This window comes from Bacillus rossius, chromosome 2, assembly GCF_032445375.1.
Source record: "Bacillus rossius redtenbacheri isolate Brsri chromosome 2, Brsri_v3, whole genome shotgun sequence".
Lineage (NCBI taxonomy): Eukaryota > Metazoa > Arthropoda > Insecta > Phasmatodea > Bacillidae > Bacillus > Bacillus rossius.
The window spans coordinates 108,355,025-108,379,052 of NC_086331.1; the positions used below are offsets into that span (position 1 = coordinate 108,355,025).

At 37.8% G+C, this 24,028-nt stretch overlaps 1 protein-coding gene across 1 annotated transcript in view; it reads left to right on the plus strand.

Annotated features, from left to right (window-relative positions):
- The first annotated feature begins 3,385 nt into the window (after window positions 1–3,385).
- LOC134529593 (Krueppel-like factor 3) overlaps window positions 3,386–24,028 on the plus strand; it is a 125,908-nt gene continuing 105,265 nt past the window's right edge. The window contains exon 1 of the mRNA XM_063363845.1: window positions 3,386–4,332. Within this exon, the coding sequence (XP_063219915.1) occupies window positions 4,321–4,332 (12 nt within the window). The 5' untranslated portion in view covers window positions 3,386–4,320. The remainder of the gene's footprint in view (window positions 4,333–24,028) is intronic.

Consider the following 24,028-nt stretch of genomic DNA (forward strand, 5'->3'; position numbering starts at 1 on the left):
TCCATATCTCTGGATAACTTTTAACTTCTACGATGAAGAGTTCAACATCGAATATCTCTTCAAATTCACGTGATGCTGCCATCTCACTTTGCGGCAACCGACCGCACGTGTGCATCGCTCGACTGACACCAATGTACTAAGGAACGTAGTTGGACGTGCGGCGCCGCAGCGTGCCTGTGGGATCTGCGGACAAAAATGTAAGCACAGTGGACGTGCAATGGACGTGCGGTGCCGCTGCGGCGCCGCAGCTGTGTGTGCATTACTTCCTATCAGTCAAGCCTTCCGAGAACGCATCTCCGGCGCCGCAGCGGCACCGCGCGGACAATGTCCGCACGTGTGCATCGGGCCTTAGAAGGCATTGCCAGTTCGTGCTCTTCTACTGCCTTTTACACAGAAACCAAACAGGATGAGTTGAAACTGTTTACATTTCATCCGGTTTTGGACAGTCTAGTTCAAGGTATCAACTCTAGGTTTGCACAAGAAACCAAGAAAGTGATCTCTGCCTCAGGAAAACTAATGGGGTTAAATTTGGGTCCTTACAAGTGTGAAAGTAGTGACTTTGAAGTTCTCTCAAAACAGTTCAGAGTGAATGTTACGGAACTAGAAGCAGAAGTGAAGCTTTTGAAGACAAAGAGAGATATGGACACCGATTTTCCACCTATAACTGTTTCTGACTGGATTGATTGGCTGTCAAAGTTTCAGCGAAGTTCAACCTACAAAAGCTTCAGTGCAGTAATCAGGGGCGTAGCCAGGGGGGGTTTTAGGGGTTCAACCCCCCCTCCCCTTAGCACCAAATCTTTAATTAATTTCTTATTCATCACTCAAACAAATTTAATATTAAAATTAATAAAAATTTTACCATTACAATATTTAAATTTAAGTACCGAAAACTGCTAAAATAGCACTATTTTACACCTTAAAATCCAAATTTTCCCGGGGGAGGACCCCCGGACCACCCACTTTAATACGGGGGGGGGGGGGGGGGCATGCTTCTTAACACCCCCCATACACAAATCCTGGCTACGCCACTGGCAGTAATGAATACATTTGCAACAATGCCTGTAACTAGCTGTACAAGCGAAATAACTTTTCCAAAGCTCACTATCATAAAATCAAAGCTTAGGTCTACAATGCGCCAGGAACGCTTGAAAAACCTGATGATTCCATTTGTGGAGCAAAAACTGGCTGCTTGTGCAAACACAAATGCTATCATTGACTTATTTAAAAACATTGTTCCGTTTCATCGACGAATGGCCCTTTAGTAATACAGAGTATTATGTTCAGCAGATTTTCCTAAGGTTTTTTATTTTTAGTTCTGGACTTATAAAATTGTTTTCAAAAGAAATTTTGAACAATATTGTACCAAACATATACTACTACTTAACATACATTATACTAATCGGATAGGCTTACTCGATGACTTATATGCAGTCACCGACAAAACATTTTTGTTGTATTCCAAAAGTTAAAACTTTCGCCCACTCTTATTTGTGTATTTTTATTATTTTAATATTTTACATATTTGAGGTATGTTACAAATACTCCCTTGATTTGTTGATTTTAAAACTTAACATTTGAGAATGTTTTTTCTTGCATTTATTTGGTGTCTTCAGAAAACATGTAAGTACGGTTTTTCAAAGCCACCAGCATGAATTCCGTGCAAACAATTTGTGCAATTTACTTTATGGCTTAACAAAGCTTAAAACTGTAAATAGTTTAGTAGTTTTCCTGGCGATTATAACGTTCAAAACCATAATTTGTCATAAAAAATGATAAAAATTTTACATCTGTGTATTCAATGTTTTTGTTCGGAAACACATTAAATAGCACCATTTTGCGCTTTCAAATCCAAATTTTTCCGGGGGAGGACCCCCGGACCCCCCGCTCGGGGGCTCGGGTCTGTGAATGATAGGGCTGTTGTGTAATCTGGCACCACCAATATCGGAGTCCTGCGCACGCCTATGGTCCACAACTAAATGTTTTAAGTAAAATTTCAATCTAGATTCCTCAGTCCACTCCAAAGTTGAATCCGGAATGAAATTTTACTATAAACGCGGTATATGTTGAACGCTTATCCAATCCAGCCGAGAGAGCTATCTTTGTGACGTGCATCGCGGTAACTGAACCCGTTTAACTTCTAAGGCATGCATCACGTGCGCCTCTCCTTGCGCTAAGTTGCATGCTCTTGTTGAACATGAAAGCACACGGGTGTGGAATCAGCTTAATGCCGGTTATATAAACTACGCAAGGATCGCAATATGCAATAACGCAACAAGCAAAAAAAAAAAGCCACAAAATCACAGTCGTTTATAAAACATGAAATTCGCAAGACGTCACCTAGAAATTGGAATTGTAAAACACTAGAAAACAAATTTTTCCCTTGGGTTTATTTTGGTGATTCGTAGGCATATCGTGATGAGATAAGGTCCTGTAAAAATTTGGCTCAAAATAGTTATTTACTTTCACTGTGCGAACGTTTAACTTGTGAAAACGTATTGTATATAATAAAAACATCGTTGTCTTCTATGAACATAACGTCTGCATCTTTAAAAAATTGGAAAACCTTGTTGAATGTTTTGCGTCTTGCGTTTCTTGCGTAGTTTATAAACCCGGCCTAACACGTCACGAAGATTATACCATTTTATATTCATCACTAATATTAAGGGATTTTTTTATAAACTTATTACGATAGAACTTATGCATTTTGTGTTTCGTCTCACATCTTTCAACATATATTTACTAAAAAGTACCTCATAACGATTTAAATTTACGCAAATGTTCGTAATTATGATCACTTGTGTGGCCTTTTACAGCTCGAAAACTAATTAGTAAATATCTGGTGAAAATTACAGGAAAATTCCCTCAAATAATAGTAATGATAAAAAAATATTTAAAAAAATATTACGCCAGTGAGACCGAGTCGCCTTTATGTAAGTTAACACAGCGACATAAAATATTTATTTTAACTTATTTAACCTAAAATATAGGCATATTTCGTAGAAAAGAAGTTACGCAGCAATGTCTTATGCTTTGATTATGTAATTCATTAAGCTGTTGACAAGTATATTATGTTTTAAAAAAATTAACCCCCTTTCCATAGCAAAATTATTTCTCTCAGCAGCAATACGCACGATTATACGACAAAGCGTAAATGCGGATTTAACGAAATAATGTGCAATGTTTTTTAGAATAGACTAACTGAATCGGACAGTTAAAATATATGTTAGGCAGTAAAATAGTGTTTAAGTTACAGGCAGTGGGGTCAACACTGTCCTAAAACGCGTTCTGTTGAATACTGTTTTTTCCTGTTGTCCCCCTTTCCCGTGTGCGAGTTCGTTTCAGCTGACCGCTCCGTGCCGATTTCACGGCGCGCTTACACCGATCCGTGCCGAGCTTTCTTTCTCCACGTGGTGGTCGGGTCGGGTACGCTGCTAGCTGCTAGGTGGCCAGTCGCCAGAGCGCAGTGCGGGTAGGATGTGCGTCTGTGCGTGCGGCGGACTGCAGTCACACTGGCGGCTAGCGCAAGTTGTGTAAGCAGTACGATAGCTGCTGCTTTTGTACATGAACTGTATGCTCACGGTCTCGGTGCTACGGGAAGTTGCAGTGACGAAAGTAACAGTGTTTTGCGCAGTGACGAACACAGAGTAATGTTGCCAGTGAACGGACCAAGGAAACGAAAATAAATGGAGCCGCGTGTACACCCACAAGTTTCAGCGAATTACGCCAATCGAACAGATGTACACCAGTTGCTCTTAAATGCAGATTTGCATTTGCTTTTCTTTCACAACAACGGGAACCGCGTAGACGATACTTAACTTGACGGTTCAGATGTTTATGCTAAATGAGTTAGCCACAGTGTCGTGATGTGAGTGAACTTCAGAGGATTTTAAATATATTTATGAGACAGGTGTCACTTTTACATTATTGACGTAAACGTGATTGACACGTGGGGTAGTTGCCTAGATCTTATGCCTCACTGTCAGCATGGACGTTGTGTCAACTACTTTTTATATTAAGCATAATTAAAAAGCCTGCATTTTAAAATAATATATATTTTTATTCTCAATAGGTATACATTGTTAAACAGTGAAACGTTTGGTGTGGAAAGCGGCCGGCCAGTTGTGTTTTCAACCAAAAACACGAAAGAAGTGGAGTGTGCACAATATGGGTGAGGTAACTGTTAATACGTTCAGGTAGACTTCGCATGCGAATAGCCATCTGTAGATACATCAGCCTTGGCGCCAACTTCACCTCATTTTACCACAGGCCATTGACTTAATCATGGTGGTTCACGACAGATGAACGCATCAACCAAGGTTCATGGTTTCTATGGTGAGTACGTTCTGTACATAATGTACGTGATATGGCTTTGTTTACTTACAAGTTACAATGTCGAACCTGGATGTGCGATGATAAAGCGATCTGTCTATCCTAGGAGAACGAACGTAATGAATATCTAAGATAAAAACACCTGCACCGTGTAGAACAATAATATGGATAGTTTTTTAATTAAAATTATAGGCCCGGACACAAAACTTAGTATTAACACAACACATTATACACAACAGTTAAAACTCTGTAAGCCAATCTAACTATCGTACATTGTCTTGAACATTTATACAAGCCTGGCATAAGTATTAAGTAGAGTTCGCTCTTGGTTTTACTCTTGCTAAATACTGTGCTTAGCTGAAACCATTATATTTTTTCGGCCAATCAAAAGCTCTGAACGCCCTACTACGTTATCATTTGAGAACATATATTAATAATTAAGAAAATCAATGTGTTGACTAGATTGTTCCGAATCTTTTTTCATTTGTTTATTATGTTCACACATTGGAATTAAGCTATAAACATCACTGACTAATTTCCGAAGGAGAAAAACAAAATTATTTCTTTATTTAATTTTACAATTCCTGTGCTATTATGGATTCTATTAATACTAGCATTTTTTCCCCCATATAATTACACACTACCAACTACAGCAACATTAATTTTTAAAGACTAAAACAACCAAAATAAACAAAGGATTGGGGTTAAGTGTAAAACCGTTGTAGGTTGTAGCCATGTGTTAGCAAATACACTGTTAGTAGTGAGTTGTGCAAGTGCTTATAGCTATGATTATCCATGTGCTGTTACTTTGTCGATTGTAACTGAGCCCTTAAGTGAACAAACACATCTTTGTATGCAATATTTGTAAGAGCAGGGTTTACTTATTTTACGCTGGCAAATAATAAAATGAATAGAGTCGTGTATTAACTAATTTTTAAATTAATATTTGCAGTTGTAACTAATATTTTTACATAAGACATTTATATATGTTATAAACGGTATTAATTTCATCCGCATCGAGAATTTTAAATAAAACTATTGAGTTATTTTTAATATAAAGTTTTTTTTTAATAAATGTACCATTTGCACCATAAACTACTTTCGTAATTGCCTTTTGTCTCGTAAGGGTTGGTGGATTTTGTTTGCTATGTGGCCTACAGCTTAACGCAAATCGCGTTATCATATCGTAATCAAATATCTGTAGGTATATTTATGTTACACCCATGCCTTACCCTGTACTCGGACCCAGGACCCCTCGCACCATAAGCCGGTATGCATCCGACAACGCTACGTAGATTGGCGGGTTAGTACGCAAATATACGATGTTGGTGTAATCACGAGTGTTTTTTTTACGTTGGAATTTCGTTTTCCGGTTTTACGATAATTGGTCACTATGAAGGTGTCCCGTGGATTTGAATACGTACGGATGTGCGAATATAGTTTTTTTGTGAACGCGTAATATGTTGTGGTGAACGCGTAATATGTTGTGGGTTTTACAATGATTACTTGCTGTCTTGTTTTGCATGTTAAATTTAATATTTCACAGAATTCAAGATGCACAGTATTTTTCCCTGACGCATGTTAATGCTACGTGAATTATTTATAAGATACAATTTGACCTAACAACGTCAAATAAATCGATGAACGCCGGCTGCACGCACGAAAAAGTGTCCCGTTACGCACATTGTCCCGTTTCGCTGTGTCCCGTTACGCCATTTTATATTGCTCTTTGCTAACCTGAACCTCCTAGAGTCCATGGCGTAATTCTGTTTTCATGTATTTCTATGTAACATTTTCATTGCTCTTTGCTAACCCGTTCCTCCTAGCATTGCTGCAGAGTCCGTGGCGCAAATATATTATTTTTGACTGCATCTTGGTGTTGGGTAAGCCATTTTCCTTCACATCATCCTTGAAACACTCCCATTCGTTTCCTACTTTTCCTATCATCGTCCTATCCTTAACAGAATAACACAGATTGGAAGAAGTTAAATAGCAAACATGTATAAAAGTTATAGTTAAAATAATCTCTTCGTTAAAGTAATAAACATATTTGAATTAATGAGTGCAAATAAAAGTAAATTTATCAATTAAATTGTAGATTTCATTTCACTCCTTTGTATCCATAAAAATAGTGATAATTCAATAAAATGATTAAATTTTATTCATAAAAGTATGCAATCATTTCATCAATGTTTTATGACGACGTTGTCACGTTAAACTATCGTCCGTAAACCGACTTTACAGACAACTAATTTTTTAGTTTTGTTGGTGTGTGTTTGATTTTTATGTTTAACAATGCTGTAGATTGTATGGTTTTTCCCAAAAGACTAGGTGTTTGCAGGTATAGGTGGTCGTAACGAAATTGATTGGTTGATTAGGTTCGGTCAGCAACATTTCAAATCTTTTAAATCAGTGAATTCTTGCAAAATGATTTTTTTTTTTATGCCGTCTGAATTCTGGAGCATTCGGTAGTTTTGAAGAGCTTTATAGTGGAGGAAAACTTCAGTTAACCAAATTAAAATTGAGTTTGTATTGATGTTAAATAATTAAAATCTGTGTTAACGAAGAGTTATAGCAGTTTTAAAAATTTTGATATTTGGTAATTACCGGACGTCGCGGCTTTTTAGAACAGAAAAAAAATAAATAGAAAACATGGTTTTCATACACTACACACGTCCCTAAATTTATCCTGAAAGGATGGTTTCTTAAATCCTACTAGTTTGTGAAAAATTATAGTTTATCGCTTACATCACTATACCAGCATAGGACGTCGCGACTTCGTGGAATTAAAAGTAAATTAAAAACTGAAAATATGTTCTTTCAAGTACTAGAAACGTCCATAAATTTACACTGAAAACATGGTTTCTTAATTGTTACTGGTTTCTTGAAAAATAACAGTTTAAAGCTTAGGACATTACAATACTTGTGTTTTTCACACTGCCGCCGCAATTCAGTGTTTACCTGCGATCGTATCTCTCTTTGTTTAGAACAGTTGTAGCCAACTATGGAGAGAAAAAAGTACGCAAATTCATCTGTTAAATATATATTGAAGTTTATCCCTGGATCCTGATGACAAGATCCTGTTGGCTTGATCCTGTGGTACATGATGCTTGCTGTTTTAATTCAGTACGTCGGAAGATCCTGTACATAATAAAATATTGTCATATAATAATTAATTATGATCGTAAGTCGAATAGAAGGTATTTTTTTTAACCTACAATCATAATTCTTTCTTATTTCGCAATTTCTTTTATGTGCAGGATCCTCCGACATGCTGAACTAAACAGCAAATATCATGTACACAGGATCAAACCAACATGATTATGCCATCAGGATCTTTCGACGTACTGAATTAAAACAGGAAGCATCATGTACAACAGGATCAAGCCAACAGAATCATGCCTTTAGGAACCAGGGATATACTTGGATACATGAAACACCAACCATATCACACATAATATACGACGGCTGTAATCAAATAATTCCTTGAAAGACTTCAAAATTTTTTTATTACAACACCACCTACGTTGACTAAAGATCTCAAAAAAAAAAAAAACCGGGTAAACAATGAATGTGCGTGAATACATAGGTAACTATTGTAATGTAAGATGTGAACTGTTTTTTCCCCCTTCACAAACCAGTATGAATGAACACCTTCCTTTCAGGGTTAATACAGACACATCTCAATTATATGGCAAACATATAGTTCTATTTATCGCGGGTAAACAATGAATGGCGACGGCAGTATAAAAGCACAGGTATTGCAATGCAAGAAATGAAAATTTAATTTTTTCACAAACTAGTATGAATTACGAAACAACCCCTTCGGAGTAAATTTTGGGACGTGTGGAGTGTGTGAAAAACATTTTTTCTGATTTTTTTTCTTTCCATTCTGAAAAGCCGCGATGTCCCAATATTACCCATTTAATAATTAAGAGTTTTAAAAAGTGTTTATAGGATTGAAGGAAATTATTGTTATTCCAACAACGAAAATAATGTACGTCATTAAGATTCGTATAGTGTTTTTCGTAATGAAATAAGTATTTTAATCTGTTTTGTGTTGTCTACTGCACGGCGAAGGGGGGGGGGGGGGGGGTCCGTGAAGATCGCATCGGGAAAGAAAACTAACTGTTGGGAGAACTTGCGGAGGGGAAACACCGGTAGACGCCACAAACCATTCAGACGAACTGCGCCACCAGAACGCCAATTGGTTAACGAACGTGTGGCTATGCGACAACGTCGTTAGACGGAGCTGTTTCAAAAACAAGTGGTGTGATTCACTTGACATGTCACTGTACACCAGTTAGCCTGTGCGCGTTCGAGTTTAACTACTGGGACGAGCTCGTTGGTGCTCATAAGAGCAAGGCTCTGAACTGGCGCGCAGTTTTTCCCGTCGTGCACAGGACAACTATGAAATTTGAGCGGTAACCATTACATTATATGACAGAGAAATGAAGATTATGGTGTTATGCAAGTCTCTTGAGTGCTTTCAAGAATCTATACCGGGTGTTTCATGCCAAAAAAAACATCATTTGGAAAACACGCGTGTTTGCCCTCTTCACTCTTCTAAAAGTACAGTTTAAAAACGAAATCAGGAAACGAAACGAAACTACTCAATCCCCTTTAGCGTGTTTTAAAATGGCGTGATATCTTGTGAAGCTCTGCACACCGTGTGTGTGCCCGAGCAGGCAGGGTCGTACCGGCGATAAGAAAGAACGTGGCAGACGAAACAAAGGCTGTGGCGGCGTCGCGATCTGCTGGGCTGCTGGGAGCTCGGCGGGCACGCTCTGCCGCTTCAATAACTACATGCGAGGCGCTTTGAGAGCTTACAGCTCAATGTAGGTTGCGTTGCCGATGTAAGCCTGCTGCGAAGAAACAGGCACCGTAGAAGGCTCCCGACGAGGTAACGACCTGGCCGTTCAGTTTTCCTCGTTTATTCTTTCGTAAGGTTTCAGCATCGATACCGATATACTGCTCGCTCGGCGATCAGAACAAATCAGTTTTACCGATAAGTGTTTTAAAGGGCCAATTTCACCACGAACGATTGAGATTTTAAGCTAAGTTTAAGCACACTTCAGTAACGTTAAATAACGAATTTCTCTTCAACTAGTTACTCGAGTTTAAGGGGCCCGCCTCGTCAGGGGTGTATGTGTGTTAGTGAGGCGGGATGATAAGCGCGACGCTCGCTGGTGCTTCCAGCGCGGTATAGCCTCTAAGCGCAAGTCTCTGAACTGGCGCGCATTCGTCTCGTCGTCACAAGATAACTGTGAAATTTGAGCGGTGACCGTAACATTATATGGCGGAGAAATGAAGATAAAGGTGTTATGCAAGCCCCTTAAGTACTTTCAAGAATCTGTACTGATTGTTTTATGCCTAAAAATTACTCTGAAAACACGCGTTTTAGGCATTTTAACGCTTAAAAAAATACAGTTTAAATACTTAATCCGAAATTAAAAGTACTTTTCGGTCCTCAGCGAACTCTTAAATGCTATTCGTAAATAGGCCCCACTCGGATATCTTGAGTAGTTTTGAAATCGCGTTGTTTTTCCTGAAGCTCTGCACACCGTCTGTGTGACCAGGTAGGCGGGCCCCTTTTAAGATAGATACCCAGAGCTAAGACACTTTAAATGCCCGATTCCAGGCGTATAACTTCTTACCAGAAGTTTAGCAAACAGAAAAATGTCCGCACACATTAATAACCGTAAGTTTTAAGCAAGAAAAAATACATTAATATGATCGAGATGACAGCTCATTTTTAACAGAATAAAGAATTAGCTGAAGTAAAGTAAATTTTCATATCGTGTCTCCATCAAAAAATTGGCCTATATATTTTTATCGTTTAATGTTTTCATATATAATTTTATTTCATATTTAAATACATTAGTTTTCTGTTATGATTAAAGCCATATATAATCATTTAACACGTATTAATGTGGCAATCTTCCTACACCTTTAATTTTTTTTAATCAAACCATAACTATATACCTGCACCAAATATTTTTACTTCTTGCAATCACTTAAAAATTTTTCACTTAACTCTCGCTCATGATTAAATATTTGATTAGTAAACTAAGTATGGGACTAATTCTTCTATAATTTATCAGTATTACACTGAGACTTTTCTAAATATTCCACAGAGAATAATGCAAACTGGTTGAACGTTTTATAAGTAGTGTATTTCGTAAATCACTAACTTTTTTAAAATTTCTGCAAGAAAAGAGCTACATATTTAATTAAAAACATGATTTTACAATCTAACCTATGTAAGAAACTTTGAAGGCTAGTTAACTAGCAAGTGATAGAATTACAGTTCACATATTACTGTATCAATTTCAATAGCATCTAAATTTTACACACCGTAAAGATTTTTTCATAATTTGCTTGAAGCTAGGTCTAAGATTTCGTTTAACACGAATAACCTTACCTCAAAATAACATTTTATGTGCTTTACAAATTTTGTTTGTAATATTAAAGAGTTTCCAAAGAATTAAAATTATTTTGATTTCAAGTTTTAGAATAAAAGAGAAAAGTCTTGCATTTTTATTTTGAAATATTAATAAAAATACACCAATTGAGGTACTTGAATGTATTGCCTAAATACCCTTATTTCATTCGTTAAAAAAATGTTAAAAAAATTATTATAGTGTAAACATAGATTTTTAGAACATAACTTGTAAATAACGTAACAAAAGTTTAAGAAATTAAAATAAATTTCGTTTTTGAATTATATTTGTTCACAAACATAACTTAATGACCCCTAAACGAATCAAAAGGGATCGGCACTGCCTTAAAAATGTTTTTCTAACATTAATATAATTACTTAAGCTAGAGGTAACTACACGAGATTATTGGCATACAGGAAGTGTCTGGTGACACGAAAACCTTTAAACTGGACTTAAATTATGGGGTAATTTTAACCCAAACTTTATTACTTAAGCGCCCCATACACTAGCAGATATGCTCGCCGACTTGTCTCGGCCAGCATATCCGCTAGTGTATGGGCTGGTCCGGCCTCTGTCAGACCGAGCATGCTCTGCTCGCCGTCGGATGGCAATTCCCTCCGAGCCGAGCCCCGGACCGCGCATATCCGCTAGTGTATGGGCTGGTCCGGCCTCTGTCAGACCGAGCATGCTCTGCTCGCCGTCGGATGGCAATTCCCTCCGAGCCGAGCCCCGGACCGCGCATATCCGCTAGTGTATGGGCTGGTCCGGCCTCTGTCAGACCGAGCATGCTCTGCTCGCCGTCGGATGGCAATTCCCTCCGAGCCGAGCCCCGGACCGCGCATATCCGCTAGTGTATGGGCTGGTCCGGCCTCTGTCAGACCGAGCATGCTCTGCTCGCCGTCGGATGGCAATTCCCTCCGAGCCGAGCCCCGGACCGCGCATATCCGCTAGTGTATGGGCTGGTCCGGCCTCTGTCAGACCGAGCATGCTCTGCTCGCCGTCGGATGGCAATTCCCTCCGAGCCGAGCCCCGGACCGCGCATATCCGCTAGTGTATGGGCTGGTCCGGCCTCTGTCAGACCGAGCATGCTCTGCTCGCCGTCGGATGGCAATTCCCTCCGAGCCGAGCCCCGGACCGCGCATATCCGCTAGTGTATGGGCTGGTCCGGCCTCTGTCAGACCGAGCATACTCTGCTCGCCGTCGGATGGCAATTCCCTCCGAGCCGAGCCCCGGACCGCGCATATCCGCTAGTGTATGGGCTGGTCCGGCCTCTGTCAGACCGAGCATGCTCTGCTCGCCGTCGGATGGCAATTCCCTCCGAGCCGAGCCCCAGAACGAGCATATCTGCGAGTGTGTGGCAGGTCTCAACATGCTCGTCCCGAGTCCACAGCGAGTGTGCTCTCTGTTGTCGCATCATCATGTCTTTTAGTGACAATAAGGTTTTTTGGGGGGCGTTCATAAATTTATATTGCACTCTTCGACCAGTGTGGAATATAAGGAGTAAGGAATATGTCAGTATGCATATCAAACAAGAGTGCTACGAACAACTTGTGAAAAAAGAAGGCAGATAAATGTGAATGAACATTACATGTGAACGTGAATGTACATTTATCCATCCCCAAATAACTATGCAGGTCTATTGGGTCTGAATTTCTAGCTCTCTCAGCATTGACATGTCACTATAACGATTTCGTTCCACAAGCCACCTTTTAGACCAAACTCTTCGTTTCTTTTTTTTAGTGGCTCTTCATTAAAACAAAATAATCCGCCAAACAGTGCAATGTTGCTTGCAGCCATTGTGCAAGTACAACACCGACTGTCTTTATAGAGAAAGAGACTAGCATGCTCGTGTAGTGTGTGGTAGCGGCCATGCGCCGAGCATATCCGCTAGTGTACGGGGCGCTTTAAAGTTAAACCTACACTGAGAAAAAGGTTTGTTTGAATCCAACAAATATTTTTTTATATATGGCGAAACAAATATTTACTTGGTGGAACAAAATATTTTGTTAGCTTAACCAAACTCGGTAAGAAACAAAAATTATTTGTTACACATAACCAAATATAGGATACATTTGAGTTGACAACATCATTTTGTTGGGTCATCAGAATCTTTTCTACTACAAAATATTTGTTTGAATTAACAAAATATATTTATTTCGCCACATACAAACACATATTTTGTTGAGGCAAACAAACCTTTCTTTCAGTGTAGCCGCAGTGAAATTGGCCCAAGTGCTCTATCGGTATTAAGGTTCGCTGTCTGCGGATTCATTATTCTAGTTATCTACGTGTGCATTTGGATTAGAGGAGATACGTCTCGCAAAAAATCATGTACAGTCTACACAAGGAACATCTTGCTAAATTAAATGTAACACAATCTCTTAATTATTATTTTTATATGTCTGAATGGCATTAAGTTCAGCACAGTTTTTTTTGCGGCTACTAGGCAAACGAATTCAACATTGAAATGCGTGAAGAATAAGCTTTCAAAAGTTTATAATTTAATGTATTGCTGATTAGCCAAAAATAAATAGGCTGTTAGGAGAGAGCATTTATTCTCAGTAGATTTAGCTCCGTGGTTAGGGTAATTGCATGGTGTTTGGATTCGGTTCTCCAACAAATGGAAGAAAAAATTATTCTTCTGAATGATGTTTTCATCTACAAAATGGAAGACTGAAAAACATTTAGGCGGCTTTTCATTACATTAGGCACGACAACCTAAACTCTACTCTTACTTTATCGGTCTCCGGTAATCTCGTATAAATAAACATGAAGTCATAAACAGTATGGTTTAATACAAAGAATGTTTAAAAATGTAAGTCTGGACTAAATTAATTATAATATTAAATACAAATATATCACCAAACCATATCTGAGTATTTTGATAAAGCTAGACAAGACAAGCTGAACACTTAGTCTAGGCGCTTTAAAAAAATAAAAATAGTCTTTATTTGTTTGAACAACAATGAAAACTACTTAATTTCGAAACAATAATATATAAGGAGAAATTTAAACTCATAAAATATATTTCCTCAGAGATATAACAATAGACCTTAGTTAACCCACTCCGCCTTTTTTACCTTTCATGAACGAGGCGTGAAAACTGTTATAGTAAATTGTATATACTAGAAAAATAGATAGTTAAACCGAAATTACGTGAATGTATTTAAATTTACTTTGAGACTAATGTAAGCAGTGTATAAACAGTTCATGCGTGAATATCCAGCTTATACGTGACTGTTGCCACCGCGTTTCCAAGCCGCCATGTTTGAAAGCGAGTTGCAAATCGTGAAGTTAGGTTCCGACAGCCTAGTATCAGTCGGGCTCATGGGATAGAGACTTTTAATTTGAGACGTAGTTTTTTAAATTATTAGTTCAAATTAATTCACTTTATTTTGGTGGAAACAAATTTTGTGGTTTGGCATACCAGAAATTTTTCATCTCCTATTAATTTATAGATTTATACTAGTCGACCCGTGCGGAATTCCGCAGTGCGCACCAAATCGTTTTGTGTTGCATTCCATTCTTTAAAAATTTGGGAGTAATTACATTTTGAAGAAGAATAGAACAAAGTAAACGGGTGTTGGTACAAAAGAAGATATGTAATTGAACACATTAGTACAAATAGCTGTAACATATTTTTTTACAGAAGTATTATATTTAAACATACCAATAATATACGCCTTTAACAAACCTCGTTAAATACAATGTTGGAAGTGATGTGATAATCGTTGACTTTTTGGTTGTACCGTACGTATCTTCAGTACTAACTGATGCTATGAGAAGTAAATTTAAGAGGTTATGTTTGTGATACACAATATTAAAAGTAATTTCAAAAGTACTTATAATGAAAGTCTGACGTGCCAGAAGTTTTGGTTAAGTGTTTTTTTGGTGGAATTTTTTTGTTAAGTTGAAGGATCCTCTAATATTTCTTTATCATAAGTTATGTTTATTGTGACTAAAGTGCAATTTAAAAAATAAATATGTGAACGCTGATGTTTCAAGTGGATATCCGATTCTATATTTATCGAATCCGATTCATTATCTATCGAAAAATCGACGCATCCATTAAAGGACCTCTTCTTAGATGACTTTAAATCTCAAATTTAAGAGAAGCTGTACATTTTTAGACCGTGGGTTTATTTTTCGTCATTAGCCGGCACAATAAGCTTTAAAATGAGGGGTAAATCATGGAATTTGATAAAGAAGTAAGGAAGATCTCGTGGACCGACAGAAAAACAAGCTAGAGAAATAATATATATGATAGAAAATGCTTCTTTTTTTTATTACAAAACAGCATCAAGCGTTTCCCGCAGTTTAAATCTCTGTTAATAAGCATTTAGTCGTCAAATACTTAAATTATCATTATAAACCTAACACTTTGTATTTGAATCTGCCGTCAGAGTTTTTTGTCAGTAGTTACGAGCCCACCCGACAGATAGAATCACATGTCGCGCAAAACATGGTTTCAGTTTCCACTGTAAGAGTCTCACTTCTATATCTCACACCTTGTTCTATGGTCGGGCTCTCTCGGTCGGCGGCAAGCTAGTATCGAGACGCCACACGCGACTTAGAATACCAAACACGTGAAATCGTCCGATAATCGTCATATGATCGAGAGTTATTTTCCGAGTATGTCTTAGAATAAACCCCCTGAAGGGCACTGATCTTTCACGTCAATATGTACGCGTGGATGTTTCTGTTGTAAAGATATAGTAGATAGCTATCTTTAGTAAATCTACTATTTAATTCTCTTATTAAAACATCTACTTTTATCAGAAAACGTAATGGCCATAAATTATTGCTGAATAAACAAACACTTCATAGGATCTGCAGAAAACACTTACTTGGACTAGGGTTTGTTGTCCTTGTTTTAGAATGAATTTCACTTGTCACCAGTCTTTCAGAAATCTTGCACTTTTCGCTTAGTTTTGAACCGACAGGTTCTAAATCATGGCGGTAAAAATTAAGTGCACACGACCCATATGTGTTACTGTTTTTTTTTTCTCTCTTCAATTTTCAACCCAGTCTTAGACCACTCTCTTACCAAGAGACATCATTAAGGCTGAGAAAGCTCAATATGTACGGATTTTAAAATAAATACACCCATAATAATGGTTCAGCATTCATTCTATATTCTATATTTCAGTTCAGAAGTGAGGTCTGACCCTTGGGTTCAAGATTGCCAGCTTACAATTTCACAATGCCTGTCTGTTTTTCTTTTAGAGGAAAAACATATAAATATATGTATATATATGTAGATTTACGGCGAAATATTCCACTCCATTTGACTTCGCTGTTGACAGGTATTTTATGTGGTGCTACTACCCAAACAAGAGTATTGAAATCGTGAACTGTTTTTGAATAATATGTTACAAAGATACAGTGTGAGTTATAATTTTTAACTCACAGGTAGCTTGCATCTGCCAATGAATCACTCGTTATTTTTGTCTGCAAGCCTATGATTATGTGGCAATTGAGGCAGTGTATTTGTCAGCCTCTGGGATTGTGGATACAGCTCGCCCGTGCACAACATGAGGTAACAAATTGTTATTTTTCGTTTTAGGTCTAAATTAAATTCCACCAAACGATACGTATTATCAACAATGTTATTGTTACGATGGCTGGAAAGACCTTTCTCTAGGAAAACCCTGCTGCGACCAGGCATTGCCCATCTCTCCCCCTCCCCCTCTTCCAGTGCCTTCCCAAATAGTCTTGGCGCCCTACTGCATGTTCTGCGCGTATTCATAAACCCGCCTCCGTGAAGTGGTGTAACTAGATGCCATTTTTCTGGGAGCTTCGGGTGTCAAGTCAACACTAAAGATGCGACACTTCAATGGGGTGCGAGACCATTCCAGAAGGGAGGCAATGTAAGCTTCCGAGGCAATGGAGTGGTAAAGTGAAGAGTGCGAGAGACTCCTTGTAGTATGTAAATGTATGTCCAGTGCCTGGTGCCGGAGGTGTCGACCGCCATATTGGATTCTAATGTTACGGCTGCCATCTTGGATGAACTTGACCTTTGCCCTTGACCCCGGCGCCATCTTGGATGTGCCATAATGGATCCGGCATCTTGGGTCTGTCATTTTGTTTTCTAGAACTTTCCGCCATTTTGAATTAAAATATCGTTACAATTTTCGTTATGGACGCCATCTTGAAAATAAGTAATCAGAAAAATAAAGAAATAATTTACAAAACTTATAAAAAATTTATTCATTAAAATTTTAATAAAGTACTTACATCATAAGAGTCCTCGGTTCGAACCCGGTATAGGAAACATTAAAATGGCGACCGATCATTCCCCCATGGTGGCTGCTGACAGACTGACCCAACTACCTACTTTACATTACTAACAAGAATTTTGAGCACATGAAAAAACGTATGCTAGAAGGTGGCTTGTTGCTAATCGTTGCTGCTTATAATTTTCTAAGCGTCGACTTTAAAAGTATGGTATCTGGGTTCGACTCTGGTATATGCACTACACCTTTTTTTTTGTAGCAATTTTTACATTCGTAGGCTGGTTTTCTGCTCTGGTTCTGCATTTCTTAATTTGAAGTGATTCCGTCAAGTACTTTATATGAACTGGGTTATGATTTCAACAATTTTTTTTTAACGTAATGGCGTGATGGCTATGTGAGCAGTGCTGCGTGTCTCGTGTGAACATCTGGCTACCGAGGCATTCTGCTAGCTGGCGAGTCCCCCCCTCCCTCCCGCGTGTGAGAGGTCAATGTTCATTTGCAGGTGCCTGTAGGCGTGCCTGGTTCGGTCAGCCTGTGCCTATAGCCTTGATAAAATTTTAACAACTTTGTGGTTAACGAGTTTGAATTTAAGTGCTTTGGCTAGACTTATGTGAATTCTTTTAACTTCACATGTATTGGAAGTTATTTTCCTACCCGAGGCAAGAAAAAAAAATACAAAGTTGTTTAAATGCCTAAGTAGGTATCGAACACATGGTCCTTACCATATGGGTGACTAGCACTTGTCGTGTGTGCTATCTCCTCTGACCAGCTTTTGATTTGTGATAAAGACGGGACATGTTGGTTTTCAGAGATTATGGTTAAAAAGTCTTGGGAAAAGAGCCCTATTGAAGAAAGTAAGTGTGGTAGTCATTTTAGTCGAAGTGATAATTTAATAAAACACGAAAATACTCGTAAAGGTGTTTTTTTCTAGTGAAAAAAAGTTATTGACAGGGTGGATTTTGTGTGGAACTGGTAATATACCAACTCACTTGAACATTACATGGTCGACAATGAAACTCTTGCGCGGAAGAAACTGTGTACTATATGGGGAAAATATGATGAGGTTCCTAAGATTAAATGAATAGTACTTTGTTATTTTTTTTATATAATTCGCTGATTTGTGTTTGGGATGTTGGTTTGAAGAATTAAATAATACTGGGAACAAAAAATGAGAATTCAACTAGCCATGAACTCGAGAACAATAAAGAATAATGAGGAACACTCATGATCAAAGACTGTGTTACATCTCTGACAACTGATATATTGAAACGATATGATAAAGTGAATGCTATTGATACAGCTCATGATAATATTGTTGTTAGCTACGATGAAGGTGTTGACTTTGAGACTGGTGATAGTGACATGGACTCTGAGATTTTAAGAATATTGTAAAGAAGATGGAAGCAGTATCACAAAAGACATAGTGCACATCGAGAGACAATACGAATGAATGGTGGATAGGCTGAAACTTGTACTTGTTTAAAAATGCTGAAAATTTATCCATCATCAAATAAACATGGGCTAAGAAAGTGCGCCTTTTATAGAATAAAAACTATTTTTTTAATCTGATGTGTATTGTTTGGAAAAAATTCGATACAATTAAATATGAAATAAAAATGACATTTATTTAATATCACTCTTACATACGTACTTTCAAGTTTTTAGTGCATAAAGTGTTCATGGATTATATATATATATATATATATATATATATATATATATATATAATTCCTGGTTATTCGAGTTAACATGTATATTTTACATTTTAAATTTGATGTTGTTAAAGGGCAATGACTTAAATGTGTGTTATCAAATTTTAGTCCTTATTGTTACTGTTATGATTTAAAAGACTTCAAGATTTTCAGAATAGTATGACCAATAGGATATTATTATGTGACATTGGTTTGATACTCCGTTGAATGAAATTAGTTGGATACATTGCTTGGTTCAGCTCAGTAGGATACATCGAAAAAATGTAACAAAGAGATATTCAGCTTTTTTGGGGTCGGTTGGTTAGAACGAAAAATGGGACAGTGAAGTATTATGCTTTGTGGGCCTAGATAAGATACAACGAGAAGTATCGATGGGATACAAAAGGTAGGATACGATTGGTAGGACACGGTTAGTAGGTTAGGTTATAAATATTGAATTAATTGAAAGTGGACTTATTTTAAGTAGAGCGCCTGTAATCACTTATGGTTCAGTGGACCTTTCTTAGGTTTTTAATACAGTGTTATCAAGCTTAGGCATGATGAATAAGGTCACTATAAGACTCATTCGTTTAGTGAGATTGGGGTGTAATAAGAATTTTTCTGTAATTCGAAGATATTTGCTGTAAATGCTTACAATAGATTTTATAGTAATCATCAAGTACATTGTTTAGCTCATAACGTGAGTCTGGCGGTACGAAGCTTTTATCGTGTATGTTCGAAAGAGGTATTTTTGTAAGCATAAAGCATTTTGAATATATCTGCAGAATAGGTCTTGTGGTTTGGAAATATTTGGCTTGTATTCCTAACATTTGACATAACCTGGATTGAAGGTATGACACGTATCGAAAAATAATGCCCCGTGGTTCATATTCGCTTTGTATGTATGTCTGATATTTGGGCACGACTTGGTTTGAAGGAATTCATAGCATCGAAAAAGAAGGCCTCATAAATTGGAAAGACTTGGTCTATACATTTGTAGTTGGAATTATAGTAATCATAAGGTTCAATGAATACTAACTCCATTGTAACACGTAAATTTATTCGACTGGGTAGTTGTCTTGTATGGAGTCCTTGTTTGCAGTGAAGATTATTAAAGAAATAAATATTTAGAGCCTAAATTACTTATTTTCATCGAGAAAAGTTCTTACCAAATACTGAAAGCGATGTAATTAATCAATACATTAATAAAGCCTTTTTTCATGATTTCTAGAATTTTTTTCGAATTTGTAGCTAAATAATTACAGAATTTCAAGATGGCGGATAATATAGCATCGCTTACTGAAAACCGCTTTAGAGACTTTTGTAGATCATTTATTTAATGAGTGTTTTAAACATAAAATTGTTATTTTTGGATCGAACAAGGACCGAACCAGGGATTGCAATAGATCGAATCAATATATTGATGATTTATTTATGAATTTTTGGAATCTCCCGAATTGCTAGCATAAAATTTCCAGATTTTCAAGATGGCGGGCACCCTGGTAATAAATTATAATAAACTCTAGTGAGTAAAAAAACCAATATGGTGGTAGCACCCTCTCGCAGATGTGTGTACTATACAACACTAGCATTCCTAGTAGCAAGTACTGAAAAATGAAAGGTGGCATCTCGGTCTTGAACAGGTGATGTTATTATTCCTTTAAATAAAAAAAAATTAGATGTCCAAATAAGCGAAATATATTTTATAGATCTTATTTGACAAATGTCTCGATGACAGTGCAGTGAAAAGTATATATTTTCCAACCTCGACCTATTATGTTTCGAATCACAATTTTAACAATGTATTTTGTATGAAAAATTTAATTTTATACGTTATTAGGACCGTAATAACACTGGAAGGTAATGGAACATCGACCTTATGTGCATGCGACAGAGCGAGGCTGATGCACTCTAAGAAAAAAGATGGATGTATCCAAGATGGAGGCCTCCAGCAGAACATAAAATAAAGATGGCTTACATGTCATCCAATATGGTGGTCTCCAGCAGACGAAAACAATATGGTGATTGTGATGTCATAATCCAAGATGGCGACCTACAGCAGACGAAAACCAGATGTTTTGATGTTTGATCCAAGAAGGCGGCCTTCAGCAGAACATAAAATAAAGATGGCTGACATGTCATCCAATATGGTGGTCTCCAGAAGACTAAAACAAGATTGTGACTGATGTCATAATCAAAGATGGCGACCTTTAATTGGCTCCTCGGTAGACGACTGGCGCGAGCAAGGAACTGTTGTAATCTGAAGGTTCCTGGTTCATCGGGTCGGTATGTATAGCATATGATGGGGAGAGGGGAGTCATAAAATTTGGTAGGAATGTCGGGAAAGAGAGGGGGATGATACGTGACAATTTCTTGGTGAAAAAGGGGAGGGTAAGAGGTGGAGGGGTAAATTCCAAGAAAAAAAGTCATTTTTGGGAAAGTGGGAAGGGGTGGTAGAGAGGGAAAATTTTAGGAAAAAATAATTTTTGGGATAGATTTATTGGGAGGGGGTAGGGTGGGGTGGAGGGTTGGGGGGTAGTTTATATATTATGCATTGGTAATAAGGGTGGTGGGACAATGTCAGCAGCCACCATGGGGGAAGTATCGGTTGCCATTTTTAATTTGCCCTCACCGGGTTCGAACCGAGGAACACATGATGTAAAAACTTTTTAAAATAATATTTTATTAAAATTTGATTAATTATTTTTTTTTATAAATTTTTCAAACTTTTCTGATAATTAAAGATTTTTAAGATGCCAGCCGCAACGAAAATTGCAACGATTATGTCATAATTCAAAATGGCGGAAAGTTCTAGAAAACAATATGGTGGATCCAAGATGGCATCCGTGATCAACGTCAAAGGTTAAGGTCATCCAAGATGGCCGTTGTGACGTCAGAATCCAAGGTGGTGGTCGACACCACCGCCACCACGCACCGGCACCAGGCTTTGGACATACAATTTTGTACTACTACTCCCTTGCTAAGCGAAAGCAGACCACCAGTGACGGGCTTCGTGTGCGGAGACTGGTGCATCGGGACTGTGCGGTGTGCGACTGACGAGTCATTAGGGTGAGGCAGTGTGTTGGGACAGAGGTTAGATGTAAGAGACGAGCAATAGGGATAGCCATTGTCGAGTCGAGCTTCAGCGGGAAGAGTAAACTGTGGACTTAATGAAAGAGTGATTAATTTGTGTACAGACATTTTAAGTTGTAATTTAATTAGTACTGTAAATAGTTGTTAATAAATAAAACAGCAATTCATTGGGCTATCGTTTTTGAACCGGTTTTCCCACAAATAACATTTTCTAGCGTACTTTTTAAAAATAAATTAGAACATTTTTGCAAAGTTTAAAACAAATATTTATAAACATAAGTTGGTACAATTGCCTCAGCAAGCCAATTAAATAACCCCATCTTAAAAATAAATGTTCTGTAAAAATCTCTTCAAATCCCAGAAAATGTAAAAGGGGGAAAAAAGAGTTACAACTGTGAATCTAACATTTGTTCAATTAATTTACTGTAAAAGGTCACCATCTTGAAAATCTAATATTGTTGTGAAAAACCTGGAAAATGTTTTGAAGTAATCAATAATTGAACTATTGATGACGATACCTTGATACTCTTGAACGTGTACGCATGTGTGTATAATTATATATCTGCATGTATGGACACACACACACCTAAGGATATGCCGCGGCTTCCACCACCGCAGGATGGTTCTGCAGTGATTCGTCACTGTCATGCACTGTATGGCGGTAAGGGAACACAGGAACACACTACTCCTGGCTCCGGGACCTTATGACCCACCGTCCAGAAGCTCTCGCCACTGAGCCAACAGAGTGGACTATTTAACTATTACTATCGCTGAAATCGATGCTTTGTGTTAGAATTTCGGTTACACATAGTATAAAAGTACTAGACATTTCTATATAGGTACTGATTGCTAAGTTTTAGTACTCACTCACCCATAACCTCGACTACTGACCCTGCATGACCATTGTCATTAATTTACAATGATTTTTCGCTTAAAATGCTTTGGATCTGAAAATAGTTATGTAAGCAATATATCAACATTTAATATACACATTTATAGGCGCACTGTGTCAGCATAGTTGGTTACAATTTCAAAATACTCGGTTCTTCAGAGGCTGTAGTCAGTGAGCTGTATGCCTACTAAGTATACATACAATATTTCGATTTGTCCGATAGCCATGCATATTTAAACTGAAGTCTCCAAACGTTTTATTTAGCCTTTCTATGATCTAATTGCAAGTATTTTCACCACGTTTTTGCTAACCATGAGTTATAATGGCCATTCTGAGCATGCTTTATGCTTGATAATACCAATATAACTTTACATCTAGTATTTTCCAGACATTTTCTAACTATGACCTACAGGCAGTACACGGAACTAACCCAAAAACAAATAGTAGTGAGATACCAACGAGATCTATATACTTAGTACTTGCTATAATCCCACCTGTGTCCATGGTACTCAAAGTACATCACCCTTATTATTTTGGACTTCGCAAACAGGGCGTATATAAGGTACATGTCAGAATTGTTGGTGCGTACACAGAACATGTAAGAGGCAGAAAGGTCAATGAAAATATATCCGGAAATTCTTGTGATTATCGCTAGACTCTTTGCCGTGTTCAAGATATACTGAATCTCTGTTATCGACGATCGTGTACACCTGACCTACAAAAAACACCATACGTATAGTAAGCAGTGTATCTTACCGATCCAAGACTAGCTACAATCTGTGTCAGTTTCTAACTGTGTTTGACGATGAATGTAGCATGAACCTTTTTTTTCTTCGGATATGGCCTTAACCCAAAAGCCAAGAAGTAGGTTCTGCGAAATTGTCATAAGGTTATTCTAAAAATGTGGCCTTCATTGTTGTAATGCAGCCTGCAGTGAATTCATGTGCTGTGCAGCCGGTCCCAAGCCCGGTAGAATGCAGAGGGCAACACTTCATGAGCTGAGGTAATGATCGGCTAGGCCAAGTTAGATTGTCAGTTAGACTTGTGCTGTGTGAATGAAGAGTCCAGTACCCGCTGTGAGCCATGCCTAGCAGTCGAGAATGAGTTTATAAATTAAGTTTGGTGGGACAGAGACAGTGGCAAGTCCTAGCAGTCAGCTGTCAACATACCCTCCTTGGCACAGACATTCTAGGGTAAGACCGAAGTCTCAGATGCAACTTCATGAAAATAGCACCTACCTTCAGGAACTGATGCAAGAAAGAGATTGTTATGTGCTCTCCAAGGTAGTCCCTTAGTTCGCCACCTATCTCCATATTTGGGCTGTGTGTGCAGTGTACGAGGAAA